Source organism: Sinohyriopsis cumingii, chromosome 15 (genome assembly GCF_028554795.1).
Source record: "Sinohyriopsis cumingii isolate HCF-2022 chromosome 15, ASM2855479v2, whole genome shotgun sequence".
Taxonomy (NCBI): domain Eukaryota; kingdom Metazoa; phylum Mollusca; class Bivalvia; order Unionida; family Unionidae; genus Sinohyriopsis; species Sinohyriopsis cumingii.
The window spans coordinates 86,071,509-86,097,503 of NC_142975.1; the positions used below are offsets into that span (position 1 = coordinate 86,071,509).

Consider the following 25,995-nt stretch of genomic DNA (forward strand, 5'->3'; position numbering starts at 1 on the left):
TAAATATTTGTGTTTGAGTCAAATAGTTATGCCATAATCGGCAGGAAGCTAGGATGACCTTTCCTCTTCTACTGTGTCTTCTTTATTATTTAGTGCCCCTTTTCATTATGTTTTCTATTTGTTGTGTACATATTGCTTGATGTAATAAATATAATATTAACAACAATATAAGCATATCGTGACAGTTCCAGTATGAGTGTATGATACATAAATTTCTGCTGGTCAATACAGAACTGGACATCCAAATGAAATGCCTAATCAAATCTGCAAGATTTACCGTAAAGCAATAAAATCTGACTTGAGACATCATATATTTTCTTACAAGACTTACATTTAAAACACTATGGTCTGAAATCATTAGATATTCTTATAAAATCATTCCTTCCACACAGAGAATTATTTGCACACAGTACATCTATAATTTAATTATAGATCTGATTGTTTTTTCATATTTCTTTGCCACTCATGTTAGGACTCTACCTATTTGCATCAACAAAATACAGCTGACATTAAATTGTAAGACAAAAATGTATTACCTGGAGTGGCAAAATCAAAAGCAGTGCTGCAGACAGGTACTGGCAGTGCTGTCTGGCTAAATATAGTAAATGTCCGACAAGAATTACGGCTGCTACAGAGAGCAATTTCAAGGTTAACTCGGAAAATCCCCTCATCCTCAAAATAATATACTGAGAAGCTGAAATAATAAAATACACAATTATAGCAATGGACCACTATAGTGACCTTTTTGGATAATCCTGAAGCTTTTGTACAAAATTTGCATATTGAACAAGAACTACTTATGTGGTTCATACATATTGTTTCATGTTACAGAAATGAATACATTTTCTGCGTAACAGCCACTTTAATTTAGCACAGACATATTTTATATCCAGAAGTTTTCTCAAACCTTCATCTTAATTGTTTTCTTATTTTATGTAACCTCATTTAAGTAAAACAGAAAATCTGAGCACAATGGAACTAATAAAGAGTGAATATATTTACCCACAAGGGTTCTGTGGTATGCCATTTGTTTAATAAATTTATGATAAAGTTTGTCTATATGAGCACGAGGCCCCCCAAGCCATATCCTTCTAGCCCGCAAAATGATTAGTGTTACAAGGTGTCATAAGAGATAACAATGGTGGTGCGGGCCGTAGGCAACCTAATATGACCTCATGCAGCTCTCAGGGTGGTTTGGAGTTTGAGACCCCTGCTGTAGATGATACCATTATCTTTAGAACATCATGAACATGTGTCCTTCAATGCTACTGCAGATGATTTCATTATGCCTAGAACATCATGAATAAGTGTGCCCTCAACTATGCTGTAGATGATATCATTATGCCTAGAACATCATGAACATGTGTGTCCTCAATGCTGCTGCAGATGATATCATTATGCCTAGAACATCATGAACATGTGTGCCCTCAATGATACTGCATATGATATCATTATGCCTAGAACATCATGAACGTGTGCCCTCAATGATACTGCAGATGATAGCATTATGCCTAGAACTTTATAAACATGTGTGCCCTCAGTGATACTGTAGATAATATCATTTATGCCTATAACATCATGAACATGTGTGCCCTCAATGTACATGTGCAATCTTTCCTGCATGTTTAGTAATGAAATACACATTTGTTTTAGAAAATATAAGCATTTCTAAATCTATATCCATAAAGGTGAAATAACATGTTTCTTTTTAACAACACTATATCCTAGCAACACTGAGATGTTTTTGTGGACCAGAGAAATCCCTTCCATAGGTCAACACTGAGTATGAATGAGACAATTAGTCTCATCAGTACATCATGCCATGATAATCTGACTTGCAAACCTTGAACAAAAATCTAAATTTTTAACAATGAGAATGGTGCTGTCACCAATATAAATGTGATACCAATATGTCACCCATGTCTCTCTATGCTAATACAGGCAAGAAAAAAATAAAAGTAAATATGCAAATATATGTTCAACTTACTTTACTCGGACAACTCCAAACAGCCAGAAACTCTCTTGTGTTCCCCATACATAGTCAATCAGTGAAAGTGTCAAGCTTAATTTCTCAACACTGATGGTCATTTGATGGTTACATGGATCAATATGGAGAGAGGTTCGGAATGATGTTAGCATTTCAGCAGCAGTAAGGCAGCAGTCCACAGCAGTACAAGACTCAGACAGGCTGCAAATCATATTCTCTGGCAGAGAAGGGAGACTCACATTCTTGTTACACACTGAATTAAATATAATACAGCACCATGACAACCTAGCCATGACTAGCTCTCTGGCAGGGAAGTGAGACTCAATTCGTCTTACACACTGAATTAAGTATGATACAGCATCATGACATCCTAGCCATGACTAGCTCTCTGGCAGGGAAGGGAGACTCGCATTCTTCTTACACACTGAATTGAATATATGACAGTACCATGACATCCTGCCATGACTAGCTCTCTGGCAGGGAAGGGAGACTCACATTCTTCTTACACACTGAATTAAATATTATATAGCACCATGACATCCTAGCCATGACTAGCTCTCTGGCAGGGAAGGGAGACTCACATTCTTCTTACACAATGACTTAAATATGACACAGCACCAAGACTGGCTCTTTGGCAGGGAAGAGAGACTCACATTCTTCTCACTAAATTAAATATAATACAGCATTATGACATCCCAGCCATGACTAGCTTTCTGGCAGGGAAGGGAGACTCGCATTCTTCTTACACACTGAATTAAATATGACACAGCACCATGACTAGCTCTCTGGCAGGGAAGGGAGACTCACATTCTTCTTACACACTGAATTAAATATAATACACCACCATGACATCCTAGCCATGACTAGCTCTCTGGCAGGGAAGGGTGACTCACATTCTTCTTACACACTGAATTAAATATGATACAGTATCATAACATCCTAGCCATGACTAGCTCTCCGGCAGGGAAGGGAGACTCACATTCTTCTTACACACTGAATTAAATATGATACAGCATCATGACATCCTAGCCATGACTAGCTCTCTGGCAGGGAAGGGAGACTCACATTTTTCTTACACACTGAATTAAATATGATACAGCACCATGGCTAGCTCTCTGGCAGGGAACGGAGACTCATATTCTTCTTACACACTGAATTAAATATGATACAGCATCATGACATCCTAGCCATGACTAGCTCTCTGGCAGAGAAGGGAGACTCATATTCTTCTTACACATTGAATTGAATATATGACAGTGCCATGACATGCTAGCCATGACATGCTAGCCATGACTAGCTCTTTGGCAGGGAAGGGAGACTCACATTCTTACACACTGAATTTAAATATGACACAGCACCATGACTAGCTCTCTGGCAGGGAAGGGAGACTCATATTCTTCTTACACACTGATTTAAATATGACACAGCACCATGACTAGCTCTCCGGCAGGGAAGGGAGACTCACATTCTTCTTACACACTAAATTAAATATAATACAGCATTATGACATCCCAGCCATGACTAGCTCTCTGGCTGGGAAGGGAGACTTGCATTCTTCTTACACAATGACTTAAATATGACACAGCACCATGACTAGCTCTCTGGCAGGGAAGAGTGATTTACATTCTTCTTACACAGTGAATTAAATATAATATAGCACCATAACATCCTAGCCATGACTAACTCTCTGGCAGGGAAGGGAGACTCACAGTCTTCTTACACACTGAATTAAATATAATACAGCACCATGACATCCTAGCCACAACTAGCTCTCTGGCAGGGAAGGGAGACTCACATTCTTCTTACACACTGAATTAAATATGATACAGAATCGTAACATCCTAGCCACGACTAGCTCTCTGGCAGGGAAGGCAGGCTCACATTCTTCTTACACACTGAATTAAATATGATACAGCACCATGACTAGCTCTCTTGCAGGGAATGGAGACTCATATTCTTCTTACACACTGAATTAAATATGATACAGCATCATGACATCCTAACCATGACTAGCTCTCTGGCAGGGAAGGGAGACTCACATTCTTCTTACACACTGAATTAAATATGATACAGCACCATGACTAGCTCTCTGGCAGGGAACAGAGACTCATATTCTTCTTCACACTGAATTAAATATGATACAGCATCATGACATCCTAGCCATGACTAGCTCTCTGGCAGGGAAGGTAGACTCATATTCTTCTTACACACTGAATTGAATATATGACAGTGCCATGACATCCTAGCCATGACTAGCTCTTTGTCAGAGAAGGGAGACTCACATTCTTCTTACACACTGAATTTAAATATGACACAGCACCATGACTAGCTCTCTGGCAGGGAAGGGAGACTCACATTCTTCTTACACACTGAATTAAATATGATACAGCGCCATGACTAGCTCTCTGGCAGGGAAGGGAGACTCACATTCTTCTTACACACTGAATTAAATATGATACAGCACCATAACTAGCTCTCTAGCAGGGAAGGGAGACTCATGTTCTTCTTACATACTGAATTAAATATGATACAGCATCATGACATCCTAGCCATGACTAGCTCTGGCAGGGAAGGGAGACTCACATTCTTCTTACACACTGAATTAAATATGATACAGCACCATGACTAGCTCTCTAGCTGGGAAGGGAGACTCATATTCTTCTTACACACTTAATTAAATATAATACGGCATCATAACATCCTAGCCACGACTAGCTCTCTGGCAGGGAAGGGAGACTCACATTCTTCTTACACACTGAATTAAATATGATACAGCACCATGACTAGCTCTCTAGCAGGGAAGGGAGACTCACATTCTTCTTACACACTGAATTAAATATAATACAGCATCATAACATCATAACCATGACTTGCTCCTTTTTTATTTAAATTAGCAACATCTAAAATGCATAATTTTTTCTTGATTTACTGCTTATGTCAAAACCACAAATTGTAAGACTCAATGAACACAAATTTATCTATCATGAAGAACAGGACCAGCCTCCCCATCAGAGTTGCATTCACTAATTTAAATAATGACAAAAACTTCATTTTCTGCAAAACCACACAAAAAATTATCCATGAAAATAAAAAAATTTCCTTACAATATTAACATTCATAAATTTGCATTTTACCTAAAAAACTGGTCAGTGAAAGACAAAAACAGAAGCATCATACAAAGGTTGTTAGTGATGTTGTTTTAGTTTTTCATGGTTACCTATCTGCTAATGCCTCAACTACTCAAACCAAGCTAAGTCTAACTCTAAAAGACCATCTCAGAAAGCAGTCAATATTTTCCTGTAATTATACCAATTTCAATATGGTGTAGCAAAATATCATCTTCTGCTATTGTCCACTTGGAAAACACACATCTGAGAAGTTCAGAAGTGTGATCTGATGCAGGAAAGTTAACATTATGTTCAGCTAAAATGTTCGAAAAGTACACTTGGACCCTAAAAACCTCCAGTGCAGTTGAAGAAAAAAATGCAGTTCAAAATACCACGAAGGTCAATGGATCTTTGCTGTATCTACCAACATGACCTTTAATTCATTTTTGCTATGAGCAATACTAAAATCGACATGAAATTATGCCCAAAGCATGCAACTGTCTTTCCTGCTTTTCTTCCAAACACAGCCAAGAATATGAATATTCCATTTAATATCTCTGTGCTGTTTATTTTAAAGGCTTTAAGAGGTTGTTATACTTTTCACCTTCAACAAAATTTCAAGTGGTTGGTTGTCCCTTTCACCTTCAACTAAATTTCAAAGGGCTGGTTGTCCCTTTCATCTTCAACTAAATTTCAAGGGGCTGAATGTTCCTTTCACCTTCAACTAAATTTGAAGGGGCTGGTTGTCCCTTTCACCTTCAACAAGATCTCAAGGGGCTGGTTGTCCCTTTCACCTTCAACTAAATTTCAAGGGGCTGATTGTTCCTTTCACCTTCAACTAAATTTCAAAGGGCTGGTTGTCCCTTTCACCTTCAACAAGATCTCTCAAGGGGCTGATTCTCCCTTTCACCTTCAACAAGATTTCAAGGAGCTGATTGTCCCTTTCACCGTCAACTAAATTTCAAGGGGGTGATTGCTCCTTTCACCTTCAACTAAATTTCAAAGGGCTGATTGTTCCTTTCACCTTCAACGAAATTTCAAAGGGCTGATTGTTCCTTTCATCTTCAACTAAATTTCAAGGGGCTGATTGTTCTTTCACTTTTAACAAGATTTCAAGGAGCTGATTGTCTCTTTTGCCTTCAACATTGTTTTAAATTTTTAGACATTTCTATGCAATGCTATAACATAAAAGCATGATCATTCAGGCATTTTGCATGACAATTATGGCAGATAAACCATCTAGGGTACTCCTGCAAAGTTAGTCTGGTTTCCTGACCAGATCCACTAAATTTAATATTAAAGCATGAATCCAGACCAAACCTGGATAAGCCAATAGCTGGATTTGACAATAATCATGTTTTCATTACATTATTTTGGAAGTTCATAATTTTTGGGTCAGTTTAGTAGGATTAAATTCAAACTGTAACAGCTTGCAGGTCTGCTAAGCCACAGACTGAACAACAATCCATCTACTATATAACACATCCCATCAAAGACATATCCATTTTATTAATACAGATAAAAGTGTCGCTTTCTGAAAAACCACACAAATCCATGAAAATATGATTCACAAATATTAAGATCTTAAAACTGGCATGGCACTTAAACAGACTGGTCAAAAAAAGGCCAAAGACTGAAAAACAAGTATGTTCAACTCAAACTGCACAAAAAAGCTCGCACAATCTCCAATTACACAATCTGCAGATATTTCAATTCTTCTTATAAAGCTTGTAATTGTTGATCATTTTCTTTGACACTTTGGTTTTAATTTACATACCTTGAGGTAGTAATGGTTCCTTATTTTAATCTGCTCTTTTAAACATTTAGATTTTCTTCAAAGCAAAAACAAGGTCATACAAGGTCAGACAAGGTCAAAAAACGTCAGACCTTAAAATATGTCTTTAGCTCCTACTTTATTATTTTTCAGAAAAAAACATAACGAAAGCACCTTAATAAAAAGTATGCATGTACATATGTAATGCCAAATCAGCACAATCCTTAGTTCTATAAATATAAAACAAACAATTGTGATAAACTTTAGAGAGATAAACCTTTACAAACAACAGTAAAACTGTCCCCCTTCAAGATAAAAGGCAAAAAACACAGAAATGTAAATATATAGAGGTTACACACGTCTCTAAAAGGGACTTATGTTCCAGCCATCTAGAAGAAGTGGTAACAACATGATTTTTTTTTTAAAGACCATTGTGGCAATCATAATAGAGGTTGGATTGGCACCATTTTCATCTTTTGACCTACTTAACAATATAAGAAGTCTTTTCAGTGAAAACCCAACATTGACATGACCATTCATTCAGGAGAAATAGTGATAATATTTTCAAGATGGCTACCATGACAGGCAAGCTGAACGCCTGAATGGTAACAGTAGGACCCCATCTAAACATCATAAGTCTTCTGGTGAAAACCCCATGGCAATATTACTTTTCATTCAGGATGGTTAGTATTTACAAGATCTTTACGATGTCCACTGTGGCAGCCATACCAGACATCAGATTGGCACCATTTTCATTAGGACCACTAACATCATAAGAAGTCTTCAGGTGAAAACCCAAGGCAGTATTACATTTGTTCAGGGGAAGTAACCATAACAATATTTTCAAGATGGATACCATGGTGGCCATATAGTGGACTCCAGATCAGCCCCATTTATGACCATCCAATCTGAAGGAGTAGGGATAACAAGATTTTCCTGATGGCTACTCTGAGGTCAAATTTCCCTCACATCAGCACCATTTTCATTTAGGACAAAGAAGAATCACACAAAGTCTTCTGGTGAATATCCCATATCAATATGAATTTCCATTCCGAAGGAGTAGCAATAACAAGGTTTTCATGATGGCCACTGTGGTGGCCACATTCAGTGTTACATGTACATAGAAATCCTAATGGCACTGTGTCCCCACACCCTTGAAATCTGTTGGACACACAACAAGTTAGTGAGATAAAGGATAATAATAATACATAATGCACTAATAGTACTACAAAAATGAGAAAATCTTATTTGCAGTGACAGTTTTGCCACCTTAACTTTGTTGTCAGATCTGTAATATATTTTTCTTGGACACTTACTTTATTGCAATAGACGTTTTATCATAGGCTTCAATCACTGATGGAAAACATTAACATGTTTGAAGTAAGATGCATCAGGGAATTTTAGTTGCACCAGGGAATTTTAGCTGCACCAGGGAATTTCAGTTCCACCAGGGAATTTTCCATTCCAGATCATGCTCTCATTTATTTTTAGTGTACACTCATACCTACCAGCATTTATTATAATAAATACCCATACTTTCTGAACCAAAAATGCATTAATTGACAACAATTTGTGTATTTGCATAAATTTAGTCTTTGTCATTACTTCAAGATCAAAAAACATTAAATCTTCCTTACTATATTGATATTAACCTTGCAAATATGTTACAATAACAACAGCAAACACTTTACACTGAAACTTAGCCCTCTACCATGAACCTTGAATATTTTCAGTCCCAGATACATTGTTTTAAAACAGATATTTATTGCCATCTTCCAGCTTTTATCATCCTGTATGCCTGGCCATGGCAAAGCACCAACAGACTGAGACATGAATGGACATCCAGTAATGAAATGCCATAAGAGCAGTAGTGATAACAAGATTCTCTCCATGCCATCGTTGTGGTCTTGCTGGACATTAGATAAACACCATTTTCCAACTGGACCAACCAAACATCAAAATTGGCACCATTTTCATCTACAACGAATTAGACATCCTAAGATGTCTTTAAGTGAGAACCCTTTCCCTTGTTGACATGGCCATCCATTCAGTATGAGTAGCAATAATATTTTCAAGATGGCCACTTTGGTGGCCATATTATATATCAGATCAGCTCAGAACTATTTTCATTAAGTACCAAGTAGATATCATATGAAGTCTTCAGGATGTAAGTCCATGTCAGCATGACTTTATTTTCAGAAAGAGAAGGTTTTCAAGATGTCCATTGTGTCAGCCAAATATCAGATCTGTCTCATTTTCATTTAGGGGCAAGGAGTCTTTTAGTAAAAACCCAATGCTGATAAGACCATCCATTCATGGGATATAGTGATAAAAAGGTTTTAAAGATTGCCACAGTGGTGGTCATATTGGAGTTCAGATCAGCACCATTTTTTTTGGTGGACTAACTAGACATCATAGGAAGTCTTCTGGTCAAAACTATATGACAATATGAAGGTCAATTCAGGAGGAGTAGCAATAACAAGATTTCCAAGATGGACACTGTGGAAGCCATATTCAATATTGATCTTCCCCATTTTTCTTTACAACCAACTAGGCATTATAATAAGTCTTTTAGTGAAAATCCTATTTTGATATAACCATCCACTCAGGAGGATTAGTATTAACAAGATTTTCAAGATGGCCACTGTGATGCAGAGATGCTGTCAGCATTTTATCTAAAAGGGGGCTCCCCCATTACCCAAAAAATAAGGGGGGCAGTATAACAAAAATGTGAGGGAGGAGAAAAAGACCAAAGTTCACTATTTACCTAACACTTCAGTATCCATCACTCTTCCTGCTCCACTCTGATTGAGCCCAATTGAAAACAAAATCTATAAAAGATGTCGCCTCAAGTTGTATAAGCATTAATCTGTTGTTTTTGAGATTAATCTGTTCCTCACCTTACGATAAATACTGTTCTGTGCCAAGAACCCCTTTTACAGTCTACTGTATGAAGGAGCATATAAATAGCTAGCTTAGCCAAGTAGATCAAGTCTGAAAACTCTTCTTTATGGTTGTTATGTACAATTTTCCACATCTCACAGGTATTGTCTTTGAGACAATTCTGCTCCAAAATTAGATTTTTATAACATAAATTCTGCTAAAGGTCACTATTTTTAAATTAGCACTTTACTGACTCCTATGCCAGATTTACTGTTCTATAAAGCTGTATCAGGGTTTTAAGTCCACTAATACCATAGTCTACTTGTTCAGACATAAGTATTTTGTTCAAATAAATATCTTTGCTTCTTAATTTCATTTTCTGATTCTTATTTATTAAATTTATCTTAACCCTTAGGCCAGCACTGTATGGATTTGTAGCACAAAATCCCACAGGACTAAATTGTGACTAGAAGAGAAGCAAACATTTACATTCTACTTTTAAGATGTCTGTATTTTACATCAGCCTGTTAGTCTGCCTTTTCCACATTTAATTTTCAAAATACCACTAAAATGAGTGGTCAGTTGGCATGCCATCTGTTTTTCTTTCCATGCAGCATGTACATAATACCCATATTTAACAATATTTTTGGATTCAAAATCACTCAATGATATTTCCATTAATATATTTTCCCAGCTCCAATAATCTGATCTACTTTCATAACTTTATCATCAGCCAGCATTTGTCAATTGGAATTGTTCTTGAAAGATAAACCATACTGGAAATCAGCCATTTTGGGTTTTCTAGGTAGACCATATTATAAATGTCCATTTGTAAAACTTCACAAGATGCAAGGTTCAAACTATGAGAGAATGCTTGTTCCAGGGCCAAACATGCCAAAATCAGATTCAGTTGAACAACCAACCATGCAAGCTGAAGAACCCAGATACGTAAACAGTTACAAAAAGGACATATTGTGGCATTTCTATGATATTTCTACTTGCGTGACTTGTGTCACAACAAGCATTTAAAGGGTGAATGGCTGTATAAAATTGTATACTGCATAGAATACATTTTCAAGTATGATTTTAAACTAATTTGCAGAAGTTCTCACACATCAATGGTCCCCAAGTGTATGAATTTGCACGATTCATGCAAATGCACACCCTGACAGGATCTTTGGTGGTGGCCATATTGGTTGTCCACTTTGACTGAGGCCAACTATACTTCATCTAAGTAGTTTAGAAGCAGTACCGATAACAATCTTGTGCAGATAATCGACCATCTCATAAGCTCTTTGTCCAAGACTAGTTGAGTTAATCAATAGGAAGATACTTTTTAAAATAAAGTAAATACTTTCTCTCACAAGATAAAAGTTCTTAACAAAAATGATCAAAATTTCTTGTATAAGATTAAGTTTCAATATGACAGCACCTTGAGACCAATTGTCTTGATTGATTTCGCCAAATGTAGTGGTATCTTCAGGACATGGGGTACTGAGAAGATAACTAGAGAGCCCTAGTTCATTCAGGAGATTTCTTCTCAGTGACTCTGTCAACTTGCCTCCTGCAACATTGTTTGCCAGCCAGGTTGAGAGTGAGAAGCCTGAAAAATATGAAAATAACATAGATCTTCTGAAAAAAAACCATTGTGCCTTTACTGATAGCATTTCTTTGCAATGTTGTGAGGTTTATGAAACTTATATGTTCCGTGGTCTCATGTGAGATCGGTGCATTTGACCCCACAAATCTACACTATACAATTAAGTTATTTACACATGTAGAGCTGTAAAAAAATTACTTGAATTTCATAAATAAAACAGATGTTTTAAAAACAAAACAATTACTTAGCTTGTCATATTTCAACACTACCCCTCCTTGCCCTGCCCACCCACCCCCCAATAGCCATCACCACATGGGCATTAAATAAAAAACACACACATTTCTGTACTTAAAATCCATTGGAAACTGGAATACAGGATTAACTCTACATTATCCATGCAATAAATGCCTAGTTTTATTTGTTTAAAAAGTTAAATTGTTATCTTTGCCACATACTGACTTCAAATATGTTTAACTAGTGAGTAAAGATAAGTACTGTGAATGTTGAGAGAGAGAAGGAGAGTACAAAATACTCCTTTACATTCTTGTTTATTTTCTTACAAGGCATGTATTAAACATTCTTTTTCTAAAATCTATATTTTGCATAAGTCAAAAAGTAGGAAGACTGGTGAGAAAGAAAAGTTCCTGAAGCCCAAATCTGTGACATGGACGCTTGGTTCAGTCTTTTGATCGGAGATACAAGCACCAAATAATAATATGGTAACTCAATGGAATCCATAGAAATGTGTTCTTCCTGCACAAGTCATTTAGTTGTTTTGGTCAATGACAGCAATGTCTGAGAAATCCTGGAAGTGGAAAGGCCATGGAGAAATCTCCCACTATATTATCTACTGACAGTGTGTTTGGATGAAGGCTCAGAACTTCTGCATATAATGACTCCAGTCTCAAGTGCTTTTCCTTGCCTTTCAACTGTTTTCACACAACTATCAACGAAGTCTATTCTGACCAACATAAACAACTGATGCAAGGATTATATGATATATGTATATTTAGTAAACCCCAAAACACCTCTCGAGTGTTCACTGAGATCATGAACTTTGTACATACGGTGTGCATGATCTATAAGTAAATATAATTAAATAACATAATATTGACCTCTCAAGATGGAAGGTTACTATTTTCAGATAAATCCTGTGGATTCTGGGAAGTGCACCAAAACAGTGTAGCATCTTTCAATCAACAGCCTAAACTTCTTTGTCTTTTGTAGGACAACTACATTTGGAATGGAGTGGAATTCCTAATGGTATTGTTGTTATATCATGTGTTCAATGGAGACATAAAATAAATTACACAATGAATTTATTTCAGTACCATAAATGTGCAAGATGAAAACATTTCTTTTGAAGATGAGGAAATGTGTTAAAACAAACTATTTTTTTACAGCCTAAAGGAAAAGCTTTGTATAATGGATCAATTTATGTTTAGTTTGTTTTGAATAAAATTACACTATTTTCTTTTTGCTTTATATAATCAAATTAAATATTAATTTATTTTGAAAAAATGAAATAATATTTGGATCTTTGCTAAGAACTGGTGGAATGCTAGTAAAATTGGAATAAAAATTTGTATTTGACCTGTACCAGATAAAGTTGATGAAGTTCTAATCTATCTCAAGTTTTCGACATTTTACTTTAATAATTACTAGTGTCAACTGTACTTTATATGTCCACTCCATGTTAATAGTCCTCTAAATAGATAACTGAAATTTTTGTGCAGAAACAGTTTTCTTCTTTCTGTTACGGTGACCATGACCTTTTACCTTTAGAATCCAAAATCAATATGGTTCTTCTCCATTCCATGTTTTTAGGTTCAATTCCCATTTTCTATGGTGCATCATTGTAGTTTATTTTCCTTTGAACAATATAACCTTCATGATGTGTTGTACTTCCATAAGCATCTGATTCAAAGACTGCAATAATTTTATACAATTTTCACAACTGGTAAGAAATTACAAACACAATAAAAATTAATGTGAAATCTCTTTTAGCAGACACCTCTACATAAAGAACACCTGGTCATGAAAGATAATAATTTTCAAGCAACTTTCTGAGCATCAACTTCATCTTCAATGTCTGTCAAAAGGATATCTGACAGACGGACAGAGAATCTGTAATACAAGACCAAATCTGTACTTCTTTTAATGCCAATTATAGAAATATTCCATCATACTTTTTTTGATTTTTTTTAAATATCTCCCAGCTGTATAATTTAAATTCACAGTTACCTGGTGTGATGAAATCTGTTTTCCAGTTACATGGTGTCTTTGGTAGTTTGTTGTTGCGCAACACCACTTCTTGAACTTGGCAGATACTAGGTTCGGTGCATACACTAATGTTCAGGCTGACAATGAATACACTCTCTGCCTTCAGGTCATCAATGATGAAGCTGTAAGTTAAAAAAGGATGTTTAACATGAATACTTAGTGCAAGTGCAATTATTCAGATGTATAATTTTTGCAAGTCAAAAAAGTTTAGCATCCATCCAATACAAAATACACAAACTCTGTAAAGTATCTATGGTCACACTGTTATGTGATATTAACAATTTTACGCTAAAAATACCTACAGCCCAGTGGATGAGATGAGTGGTCCAGAAGAAAGAGCACTGAATCATAGGACTGAATCCATGCATTACTGAACAAGAGTCCCAAGTGGACCTGGCATCTCTCACAGGAGAAGTAACATACGTCAACTTGTGAATGTAAATTCAAATTCATTTAAACTAAAGAAGTTAAAGACAAGGTTGGTGTCCATGGTTGCTACATTGTTTCTTAAGGTTGGTGAATTTTTTTCTTGACCACATATACAGGATCACTTTCTTGGCATAAAAAGGACAAAGTATTAATGCAACCAGCCTTCTCCTCTGGAGGGCTCGCTGCCCCTGGGGACCAGGTCATGATTCATAACTTAGAAACTGTTCACAGCCACACCCAGACATACATACATACATACATAAATACATACATACATACATACACACACACATGCACTCATGCATGCACACACACACACACACACACATGCATGCATACATACATACCTATACATACATACCTATACATACATACATATATACATACATACGCACACATGCATGCACACACACACATATGCATGCATGCACACATACACACACACACACTCATGCATGCACACACACATACATACATACACACACGCACGCACGCATACATACACTGCCCCTGGGGACCAGGTCATGATTCATAACTTAGAAACTGTTCACAGCCACACCCAGACATACATACATACATACACACACACATACACACACACATACACGCATACATACATACATACATACATACATAACCAGAATATTTTGAGTTCAATTCAGAGTATGAAAAAAATATCTGCAGAAATATGGCTTCCAAAGCTCAGCCAATAAAATGCCAGATTATCTCATGAATATGCACGAGTGTTGCCCATAAGGGAACTCATCTGAGATTTTATGTTAGTAGCTTAGATATCAATTCTGATCAAATTCTCATCAGAAATATGGCCTCTAAAGTGTTTACACTCAGCCAATCAGAAACAAGAACAACCCATTACTATGCAAGAATGCTGTTCATAACTAAACAAGATCCAGATGATATGAGCTTACAGACCAAATCTGATCAAAATCTAAAAATAAGGCCTCTTGGGCTATACATGTAGGACAAAACTACTATTTTAAAGGTAATGATGTGTTCTGAGCAATCTGATTAAAACTGGCATCTACAAACAACAAACTGTCTAAACTGATTAGCTTTGTGTTGTAATAAAGTGAGTTTAAGGCTTAACGTGAGATATTTATTGAGGTGTTATAAGCAATGAAGGCACTGTAGGTTGTCCACGATGGTTTGCGAGTCTTTGTGAGTCCCCATCACCACTTAACACCTTAATGTCTAAGTATAGTTTGATCCTAGATGAAGAAATGGTGCATCATTATACATGTAAATATATTTGTATTAAACTACACATTACAGAATGAATATTATCACAAAGTTAATATATTTTCCTTTACAGGGATGTAGAAGTGGCCATGGCCTGCACGTTGATTCCACCATCAAAATTTGGCTAAAGTGGTGATGTACATATCAAAATGTAACCATATACCAAGCATCATCACTATATTGCCTACTGTACAAAGAAACTGACAACAGAAAAATCTTCAGCAGTGAGGTCAATCTTGGGTGTGGATAACTATGTAGAGTCAGATGAATGGATGGACACCTTTTACACCAACAGATTGTTGTGCTGAGCTTCAAACAAGGCAAGCTTGACAAAAGAAGACAGGCAAAACAAGTGACAAAAAGGACATCATTATCAACAGATAGAATTTCTAGTTAGAACTTACTCAAGTCTAAAGACTCCATTCAACCATATGTTCTGCACTGTACCAAATGAGAATTCCTCAATTCCCATGCTGACTGAGTAATCATCAATCCCAAAAGAGACTGTGGCAAAACAGTAGTCAGCCTTCAGAAAAGCATGTAAAGTCCGTGCCAAAAGTGGAACTTCCAAACAAAGATCTAAGGCAGTGCATGAACTGGACAAAGCGCCAAAGATGTTACGACCGCTCAATGATGGAAGGGCAACTGAGGAACTCATTGAGCAAGCTGAAAGTCAGAAAAATTAGCAATCAGTAATCAATAAAATATAGCATAAACTGAATATGAATTAGTAAAATAGAAGAAAAAGTCCCCCACCCCAAACTATGAAATTATTTTGTGCTGACAAAGTGACTGACAAAATCTGATGTCTGTATAAATCACATATAATTTGAAAGCCAGATTAGGATGGAAAACTTTAACTGACTTATTATGAATACAGATGTAAAAATAAAATGCAGCTCAGATGTATAAAAATTAACTAAGAAAACCTACCTGGAAAAGGTTTATCATAAGAAACAAGTGTGCATAGAAAATGAAATAAGAACTGTAGAATGAAAATAAGTCTCCATTATGAGTACTTAACCCAGTCTAAAATAAAAGAGCACTTAACCCAGTCTAGATCAAAAATGCATTTAACCCAGCCTAATCAAAAGAAAAGAGTACCTAACCCAGTCTAAATAAAAAAAAGCAACTAACCCTGTCTAAATCAAAACAAAATGCACACAAGATAAACTTAAACTTCTATATTTACCACATCAGTAGCATGGGATGTGAATACAGACCAATTCTAATACTGTGCTTCATATGACAGAAATACCAAATTAAAATACAGAACTTAAATTTGTTTATCAAAGACAGTATAATCAGCATATGATCAGTATTTGTTACACATACATAGTCGATTAGAACTCTGATTCTCTGAGTAGATATAATTTGTCATTCATACAAAAAAATTATACCTCTATGATTCTGTATGTAAAACGAGATTATGTGCTGAGTAGATTGGATTGCAGAGATGAGATCAAAATAAAATTCCTACTTAAAGCTCTTGAGTATTTTGACTTAAAAAAATTATTTTGTCCCATTAGTATTACCTTGTTTGTTCCAGCCATCTACATTTGGTGTGTACGGGGATTTCTGAGTATTACATTGATAAGTGCTCACATACTGAAGAATTCCTTGTTTTTCCATCAAAAGAGCTGAAAGGCCTGGGGTCAACTGAGTCAAACTCTGAGATAATCCACGGCTTGTTTTAAAGTTGCTAAGTGTCAAATCTATAAGCATCAAACAATCATTTATTTTAAATTAGCACAATCAAAATATAATTTTTTTATCTAGAGCCAATCACAGAACAAAGTATAACAATTTATAGTCTTGACAAAAAATTCATGATTCATACAGAATTTTTTATTTTTACCTATTTGCCATTGTTACTCGATTAATTTAACATCAACTTAGCTGCAGTAAAATCCATAATTAACTGTCAGAAATGCAGATTTCAGTCTAGTATTATCGGATTTGCTGAAGCTTGAAGCTACTTAAAAAATACAAAATTTATAATTTCTGCACAAAGTGTTTTAACAGGAATAAAAATGGTTATATAAATCTTGTATTCAAGTTTTTAAAAAATGTTGCCATCACAAATCTCCAATATTTTCAAGAATACAGATATACATCCATATATATTCAAATACAAGACATTGCTTAATTTACCATTCTCTAGTTGGGACTTGTTGTTCTTAGTTGCAGTTTTATTTTAACAGTATCATATAAAGGAAAAGGGATATAGCTGTCTTTCCCATGGACAAGGCCAAACTTACTAGAATCCAAGTAACCCAGTTTCCAGCCACATCCAGGTTTTGGCAGGATGACATTGGAAAAAGGAATCTCAACGTTACATCTACCCTCAGGTGACAGACAGAAACTGATCACAGCATCCAAAACAACATTCTTTTTTGCAGAATCTTCCTTCAGACTAAACCTAAATACATTAATTTTTAAATTTAATGATTTCTTTTTCATCAAATTTTATAAGCTAACAAAATGAATGGTGAGCAATTTGCTCAAGTAGATAGATTCCCATCTCTACCACATCCCACTCCTAACCTATGATGGAGTTGAATCAACAGTAAAATAAACTGCATTTATGTTGTGAACATAATGTAAGAATTTTGTTTTATCAAGGAACATTTTTTTAAAAATTATTAAATATGTACAAAGTTTCACAGCAATCCACTACAAATTGCATGAGTAGTAGCATTCATAAAATTCTGTTATACAATGCATTCAGCTGTTGGACAAGAAGAATAATACCTATGAAAATCATAGGAGCACAAACATCTCTCTCTCTCTCTCTCTCTCTCTCTGTCTCTGTCTCTCTCTCTCTCTCTATACATACATACATACAGATATACTCAAAATGCATGTAGAGACCACGTCCCTGGTGACCCTATTTACAAAATTTCCATCAAAACTGCAAGTTTAATTGAGTTCACACAAGTGACAGTCACTGCTAAAGTGTGTATTAATCTTGTCATGCAGGGGATCTTTAAAAACAACAATTGTTCTAAAATTGGGAAATAATGTAGTTTTCAGTATGCTGCACAACAGCTAGCATTACAACACTTTCAGTTGAAAAGTATCCATTGCTATGAACTTTAAAATAACAACTGGGCAGTGAACTGGGTAACAAATTGCTTAGCAGGAAGTAGTAAACATTTTGTTCTAATGAGCAACTCTTTCACTTGGTGATCAAAGTGAACAACATTCAATCCAGTTTACAGTAGAGTAGCTGGTCTCTACTAAAAATGTCTTTAAACAGTTACTTTCTTGCAGGTATTTCATAGGGTGGTTATGTAATGAATATAAAATACAAAATGTCAAGCAGCAAAATAAACTGAATTGATGGTTAAAGGTATATGTAATCAAACTATAATAAATTATACCTGTAGCTGAAATGATACCCTGCATTTACAATACCAACTTGACAAATACTTTTATTACAAGAGATGGGGTTATAAAAAAAATTACAAGATAATTCAGACTTCAGCATTTACAGAGTGAAATGACACTATTACTACAGGAATAATGGTATGTTTTGATCACATTTTTAAAAACTGTATAGAACAAGCAATTACCTATCTTTCTGAAAATAATTTTTATAAATAAGGTCTAAATTGTGCTCAATAATATCAACAGTCACCACCAAACAAAGCGAATTTGAGACTGATTTTATAAATTTCATATGAAGTCAGCACAGATGTATAAGGTTCTATTTATAACATGATGGAATATGCTGATAATCTGTATAAAGAAAGTATGAAAAACATGCTTGACTTTATGACTTAAAATATAAACGTTTGAATGTTAAGCCGGTAACTTAAGAGATTTATAATTCTGTGCTAGACTGCTGCAGTGGCCTAAGAGGTTAGTGTCCACCTTGGATGCAGGAGGTCACATGTTCGAACCCCAGCCAAATCATACCAAAGACTTATAAAAATGGTACCAGCAAGTGCGTCGCTTGGCACTCAGCATTAAGAGGATAGTACTAGGATTGGTCAACCTGGTGTCAGGATGTGACTGGGTGGGACATCATGCTACATGTCTGGTGCATGATGCTCCAGTGCCAGACATCACTATAAATTGCCACACTGCAGACATTGTAGCGATATGAAAATATTTTTTAAAGCTACGTTAATAATCCAAATTAGACACATACACACACATTGTGTTAAACATACTAAGAATGTATGGAAAACAACATAATGCGATAAATTTGAGCACTGCATGCACTACAGATAATTTACCTGAATTGAAATGACATGAGAAACTTACTTCAAGGATGCAAGTCCATGGAGTGAAATACTTTCCTTTGTTCCCCACACAAAGTTCAGAAGACTCCATTTTACCTTCAGGCCCTCAATGCTAGCAATAAGGGTATTTTTGCACAAGTCAATATCCAAGGTAAAATGGAATGTCTGGCCTATATTCACAAAATTGATGCAGCAGTCAATAGCTGTGCAGCTTCTTAGAATTCTACAGGAGGCAAACGATGGGAGCTGTGGTAGACTGCTCAACTTTGTGGAGCAATCTGTAAATATTAGTGAATACCTTATTGGAAACATATCCAACAATGAAAGAGATGCAAGTGTGGTAATTTCGTTCAGATGTAATAAAGAATGGCAACTAGTAGAAAAAATATGCATATATAATATCCAAAAATGGTGAGTCCATTCCATTAATTGTAAACATCAAACAACAGTACATTTTTGCGGGGGGTGGGGGGATGATGATTTATCTCATAGTGCATTTATCCAAATTCTGGGTAAATAAAAAAAACACCATTGTATCATAATGAAAAGTTATATTTGGAATAAAACTATGTTGTTCTGGCATTATTGCACAAATACTAATTCAGTAATTAATGAAATTATTAAATGCAATACCTGCAGATGCCTTAATAGGCTTATATACCTCTTTTCAGTTAAACATGGACAAATGTCCTTAATAATGTATTGTAATAAATTTGGAGTATGCGCATTTAGTTATAGCGCCCCATTTTAAGGAATTCTTAGATTTGTGCAATTACTTGTGTGATCATTGGAATTCGACGCAATGGAAATATCCTTAACCCAAAATAATTAGCCAATTACTAGGAGCAAACGTCATGGAGTGAAGTGTTAGTGAGTTTCCATGATGCCATGGTTCACTAGTAGTGAATTCAGGCCAAAACCAAATGAATGTCCCTGGAGTAAGATAGTCCATATTAAAATCTAGTGGTGTACATTGGTGGTGTGACTGCAGTGGCAGTATTTACAGTAGAAAACCAGTACAAAGAAGAATAAATAAGAAGGGACTTCGCAGATATCATTTATGTTGCCATGGTGGCAAATGTGGTGCAGTTAAGTTGGCGAAATGTGCCTGGAAAGCATACACTGACTGGCCTAAGATGGTGGAGTTAAAATAGTTCCCAGTGTTAGGGGATACTTGTATAGTTTCTACGGCGTGAACGACTGGTGGTACAGAAACCTGATGAAGAGAAACCATGCAGATGTGTGGTTGATAGATATTTGGCAGGTTGTTTTATCGGTGGTCTTGCATTAATTAGAGTAAAATTTATGTATAAAACGGTCACGTTGGGCTTTCTAAATTACAATTGAAGTTGTATGGAAGTCTTTGGAAAGTTGGGGTAAACTTATGATTTCTAGCAGGAATCACACCAGGGTTTGACAACCGCTTGGTCAAGTAAAGACCCTGCCTTGTAATTTGTATTAAAGAATGCAATCAAAAGTTCAACATGAAAACAGCACTCACCATTCATGCTTAGCTGATTTAGAGATAACAAAGAGCATTTAAAGCAAAACAAAGAGTAATCCCTGAAGAGTAAGAAAACTAGAGTCTTCTTCTCAAAGGGCTTGCACACAGAAAACTGGACAATAGTAATTACCATCTCTCCCTATGGGTAATTATGTTTTAGATTTACCACCTTCGTACAAAAATAGCCAAGTGGCACTAATTTACATATAAAAATGAAGGCCTGCACAAAAAACTTCTTGACCATAAACCCTTTTAAATCAATGTTTACAGGGTGAAAGTCAATGCACCCATATGAATGTGTTTCACTTTCTGTGGACACTGACAGGGGAATCGAATTCTGGTTGAGGTTCACCATTCAGGAGTGCATGTCCCATATGTCATCAGAACAATACCACATCATCTCTGCAATTTGAAATATACAAGTGACACCATATTCCATTCAAAAACAGGGGAATGTAGGGCAACTTTGGTTGATCTCCCTAATATCGAAGTCACTAAGCTGTCAACAGGACAGAATACTTTTTCCAGATTGTCCTGTTCAGTGTGGTAAGATAATCCAAAAAGATGATGAAATTTGCTGTTTCGATGTAGTTCAAAAATCTGATCAGGACTAATTTTTGTGGTAATTATGGAGGCTTTATCATGTGACTGACTCAAGATGGTACTATGAGGTGTCACAATAAACACTCAGCCACTCAGGGCCCCAGGTATATTGGAAAGTGATCACTACCTATGAGATCACCAACTTCCCACAAGAAGTAAAGGAAAAGAGATGGATTCCAATAGTCAATCTAAGGATGACTAGGATTCTGTGGCTGGAAGCAGGTCGGTATAGGACTTGTCATGAAAAAGGCAAATATTGTTTTCTGAAAGGAAGTTTTCCATTTTCTTCCCTCTCCCTATGAAATCATTTTACAGCAATAAAGTGTATGGTGGTTGTTAAAGTAGCCAAGTAAAACAAAAAGTGCTGGTCAAGATCAGATTGATTGATTGAAGAGATATACTGTGCAAAGTTGTAAGAATTCTGTGTATGTTTTGACAATGCATATAAGAAACAACTATTGCATTAAAATGTAGTACTGACATTAATCTGGCTGTGAGTTTATTATTCATGATGATGACCACTCGTCTACCATCTTAACCCGTTCAACACTACAGACCAGTAAAGCAATTATTCATGATGATGGCCACTCATCTTAACCCTTTCAACACTACAGACCGGTATAGAGATTATTCATGATGATGGCCACTCATCTTAATCCTTTCAACACTACAGACCAGTAAAGCAATTATTCATGATGATGGCCACTCATCTTAATCCTTTCAACATTACAGACCAGTATAGAGATTATTCATGATGATGGCCACTCATCTTAATCCTTTCAACACTACAGACCAGTAAAGCAATTATTCATGATGATGGCCACTCATCTTAATCCTTTCAACACTACAGACCAGTATAGAGATTATTCATGATGATGGCCACTCATCTTAACCCTTTCAACACTACAGACCAGTAAAGCAATTATTCATGATGATGGCCACTCATCTTAATCCTTTCAACACTACAGACCAGTAAAGCGGTCCAGGAACAATAACTCTCGCTCAACAATGGTATTCCAGTCTCACATACCTGTCTCATTTTGGCTATAAATTCTCTGATTGGTCAATGTCTGGGATTCCCCTAGAGTAAATATTTATATTATACATTGATTCATTTGCATATTATTTGGATCATTCGGACTTTAAGGTAGGTTCTTTACAAGAAAGGGGGGTTTTCCGTTCTATAAATGGAAAAAGTCACCTAAGTACATCCAAAATGGCAGACTTGTCTGATGATGAATCAGAATTATCTGGGGGATAAATAATTGAAAATATCAACAATTTTGATCTTTTAAAGGTAAATCAAGAAGAGAGGGGACATATACAAGAATGGTGTCCTACTGTTGGTGATAATGATAATGATGAGGAATTTGAAGGTTTTGAACTCACCAATGTGTACAAGACACCTGAATTTTGTCAGTGGACAAAATCTCCATCAGAATATAATATTCATGCTTTTTCCGAACATGTACATCCAACACAAGTATTTGATGGATCAGGAACATCTCTTGAATATTTTCAGCTATTTTAGAGCGACTATGTTTTCAGAAATGGCAAGATTTATAAATACCAGCGCACACCTGAAGCAAGAGACTAACCCAAATCAACACAAAGGTGTTTGGACATATGTAACGTTATCAGAAATAAAGGCATTTTATGGCCTGTTCATACTGATGGAAGTTATGAAATTCAACAGAGGTGAACTATATTGGTATGAAAGTGAGAAATTCTGGCTTCCTGGATAAAATTAATCTTGTTCACAGTCAAAACATGTGTTTGATTTCATATTTATTTCCAATGAAATGAACATAAAACCTTGTATACTTCAGTTTTTAAATACCTGTAGACATATCATTAACTCAAATTTGGATTAACTTGAATTTTGAGACAACATTGCATTTATTCAAGCCATGATTTGTAAGAACACCACAATGGATCAAAAACAGACCACATATATTACTCTTTAAACACTTTATTCAACATTTTATAGAGAATACAGTGAAACTTACCTTTAACTTACCTTTTGAAATACCGGTATAACATCTGTGTGAGACTAAACTTGCTTATGAGAATATTTTCAGAAACCTGAATTTATCTTCTTTATAATGGTACAAAATATGTATTCCTATCACAAGAAATGATATTTATATAAGTAATTGAAAATATGTTGCTTACATTTATTAAGATCATGAAAGTTACTTAGTGTTGAATGGTAGTCTTTCCCTTGTAGTTACTTAGTGGTGAAAGGGGTAATCAGTATTTCCTGAATAAAAGTTCCAGGTTAATACATTTTCAAGATTAACTCTGTCGCTTGTTTTGAAAAGTGTCTTCTGAATACAGGCATCTGTTGGGTATATTCTTTAAGTAGAAGACTTATTTCATAAATACAGATACCTTGGCAATTCCACAGTTTTATATTTTGTTACATTTTCTTTATATATATAAATTCTCAGTACACTGTAAATAACAATATTTGATAAAATTCTGATCAGTGAAAATGTCACTAATGCCTACTGGTGGCAAGACTTTAAGAAATAAATAACAATCAAATAAGCTTTGTCAATTGCAATTTGTGTTTTTGTTCTATAATTTATTTTCAGTGTAATCATCATAAGTGCAATATGCCTTCTTGTACTTAAATATGAAAAATGACAATCTACTATCACAGCTATGTCTGTGGGCATTTCTGTGAGAAATTAATTAACTACCAACTGTGTTTTGATCTCCTAATTGCACATGTATTTGTTGTATACACTCAATTAAAAGCAAAACCTGCCTTGTATTAAGTTAATTATGTCTTTGGTATCAACTCATTTCAATGTTCTACTCACTGTTTTAAATAGTACTGTGTAAGTAAAAATTAAACAACCTTAATTATCTTTGTCATTCACAAATGTGATCAAAGATACTAAAGGCAACCAAGTGAAAGGAGAAATAGCCAGTAATTGCAAAGCTTTTGTTTGAGAGATACAGTTCATTATGGAGTTAAAGCAAGTTCCAAAGTTTGTATTGAACTTAAAATTCCTGAATTGGCACTCAGAGATTCCGGACTTGCATACTAAATATATAATATTTCAACTCTACCTTGAGTCTTCCAGCCATATTGCTGTGGGAAATACTGCAAGTCGAGGTTATCACATGCTGGTTTATGAAGAAAGTCAGACACACCCAGAGTGTTCAGCAGCTGTAGTCGAGCGTATTCCTTCAGTTCAGAGCCCACAGATAAACTGTGCTCAGTTAGCCAATTATTATAGTTGAACCCTGTAAATAAAAACATAGCTCTTTTTTAGCAAGTTTCTTCCATCCAGTTATTCTTTGCAGCTATAAAGTATACAAACCATTTCTAATATAAAAAGTAATTCCAACATGTCAAATTGTTTAACAAAACTTTTTCTTAAATGTTCGAGTAATCACATTCAAAAGCAAATTAAGTCATTCATGCGATTGCAGTGGTGGCTGGACAAAAATGCTGTTTTAAAAGCCATCTACCACTTTTGAAAATTTAAAAGATTATTTAAAAATTTTGGACCACTCCCCCCCAAGCATATTTTTACATGTACTATCCACACATTACAGAAATCAGACATAATCTGTGTACTATGGACCAGTTCCACCAGTGCCATGACCTACGCAATGGTTTGTGCCAAGTAATTTGATTAAGAATTACATGTGTAAAAAAGCTTTCAATTTGAGCTTACAGCCAAATATGGAATTTTTATTAAGATGTTGTAAGTAATTATGTGATCAAATGAAGTCCATGATGGCTTGTGAGTCTATGATCAAAACTTGACATCTGGCAGAGATGGAATAAAATAAAGCCATCAAAAACATATTTGTGGCAGCAAAACATGCCTAAGTATTTTGATTTTTCATCTTAAATTATTGTTTTTCAAAATGTTTTACAAAGAATATGGGCAGCTCTTATCTTTCTTTTGTCCAATGATAATACAAAATAAACAAATAAGAAATATTACATGTTCAACAAAGCTCTGTACAGGTAGAATCAAAGTTTTCATTATGTTTGATGCAACGTGGATTTTAAGGTATTGTATGGGGATGAATGCTATTACCAGGCCAACACCACTGCACAGAGGCAATGATTCTTCTGTAACAAGCACACCCAGTTTTTTAACATATTTAATTTTAAAAATCTTCACATATAGCTTAAACATGTCAGAACAGTGACAATTATCTAGCAGTCACCTGTTCTCAGTAACCATTCTAAAGTCTTGTATATAATGGCCACATGTTTTCTGCAGTCATCAGTAAGGGGTTTCATTACCAAGTAATGGTTGTTCACTGCTTTGAGTGG

General features: G+C 35.4%; 1 protein-coding gene across 1 annotated transcript in view; it reads right to left on the reverse strand.

Annotated features, from left to right (window-relative positions):
- The window catches only part of LOC149782244 (uncharacterized), a 577,549-nt gene that overhangs the window by 384,353 nt on the left and 167,201 nt on the right, over positions 1–25,995 (reverse strand). Inside the window, exons 72-79 of the mRNA XM_089935097.1 lie at positions 24,768–24,944; positions 19,599–19,854; positions 18,902–18,909; positions 15,728–15,989; positions 13,596–13,756; positions 11,184–11,354; positions 1,988–2,240; positions 537–694 (exon numbers count right to left, since the gene is read on the reverse strand). Coding sequence (XP_089791223.1) covers positions 537–694; positions 1,988–2,240; positions 11,184–11,354; positions 13,596–13,756; positions 15,728–15,989; positions 18,902–18,909; positions 19,599–19,854; positions 24,768–24,944 — 1,446 coding nt within the window. The remainder of the gene's footprint in view (positions 1–536; positions 695–1,987; positions 2,241–11,183; positions 11,355–13,595; positions 13,757–15,727; positions 15,990–18,901; positions 18,910–19,598; positions 19,855–24,767; positions 24,945–25,995) is intronic.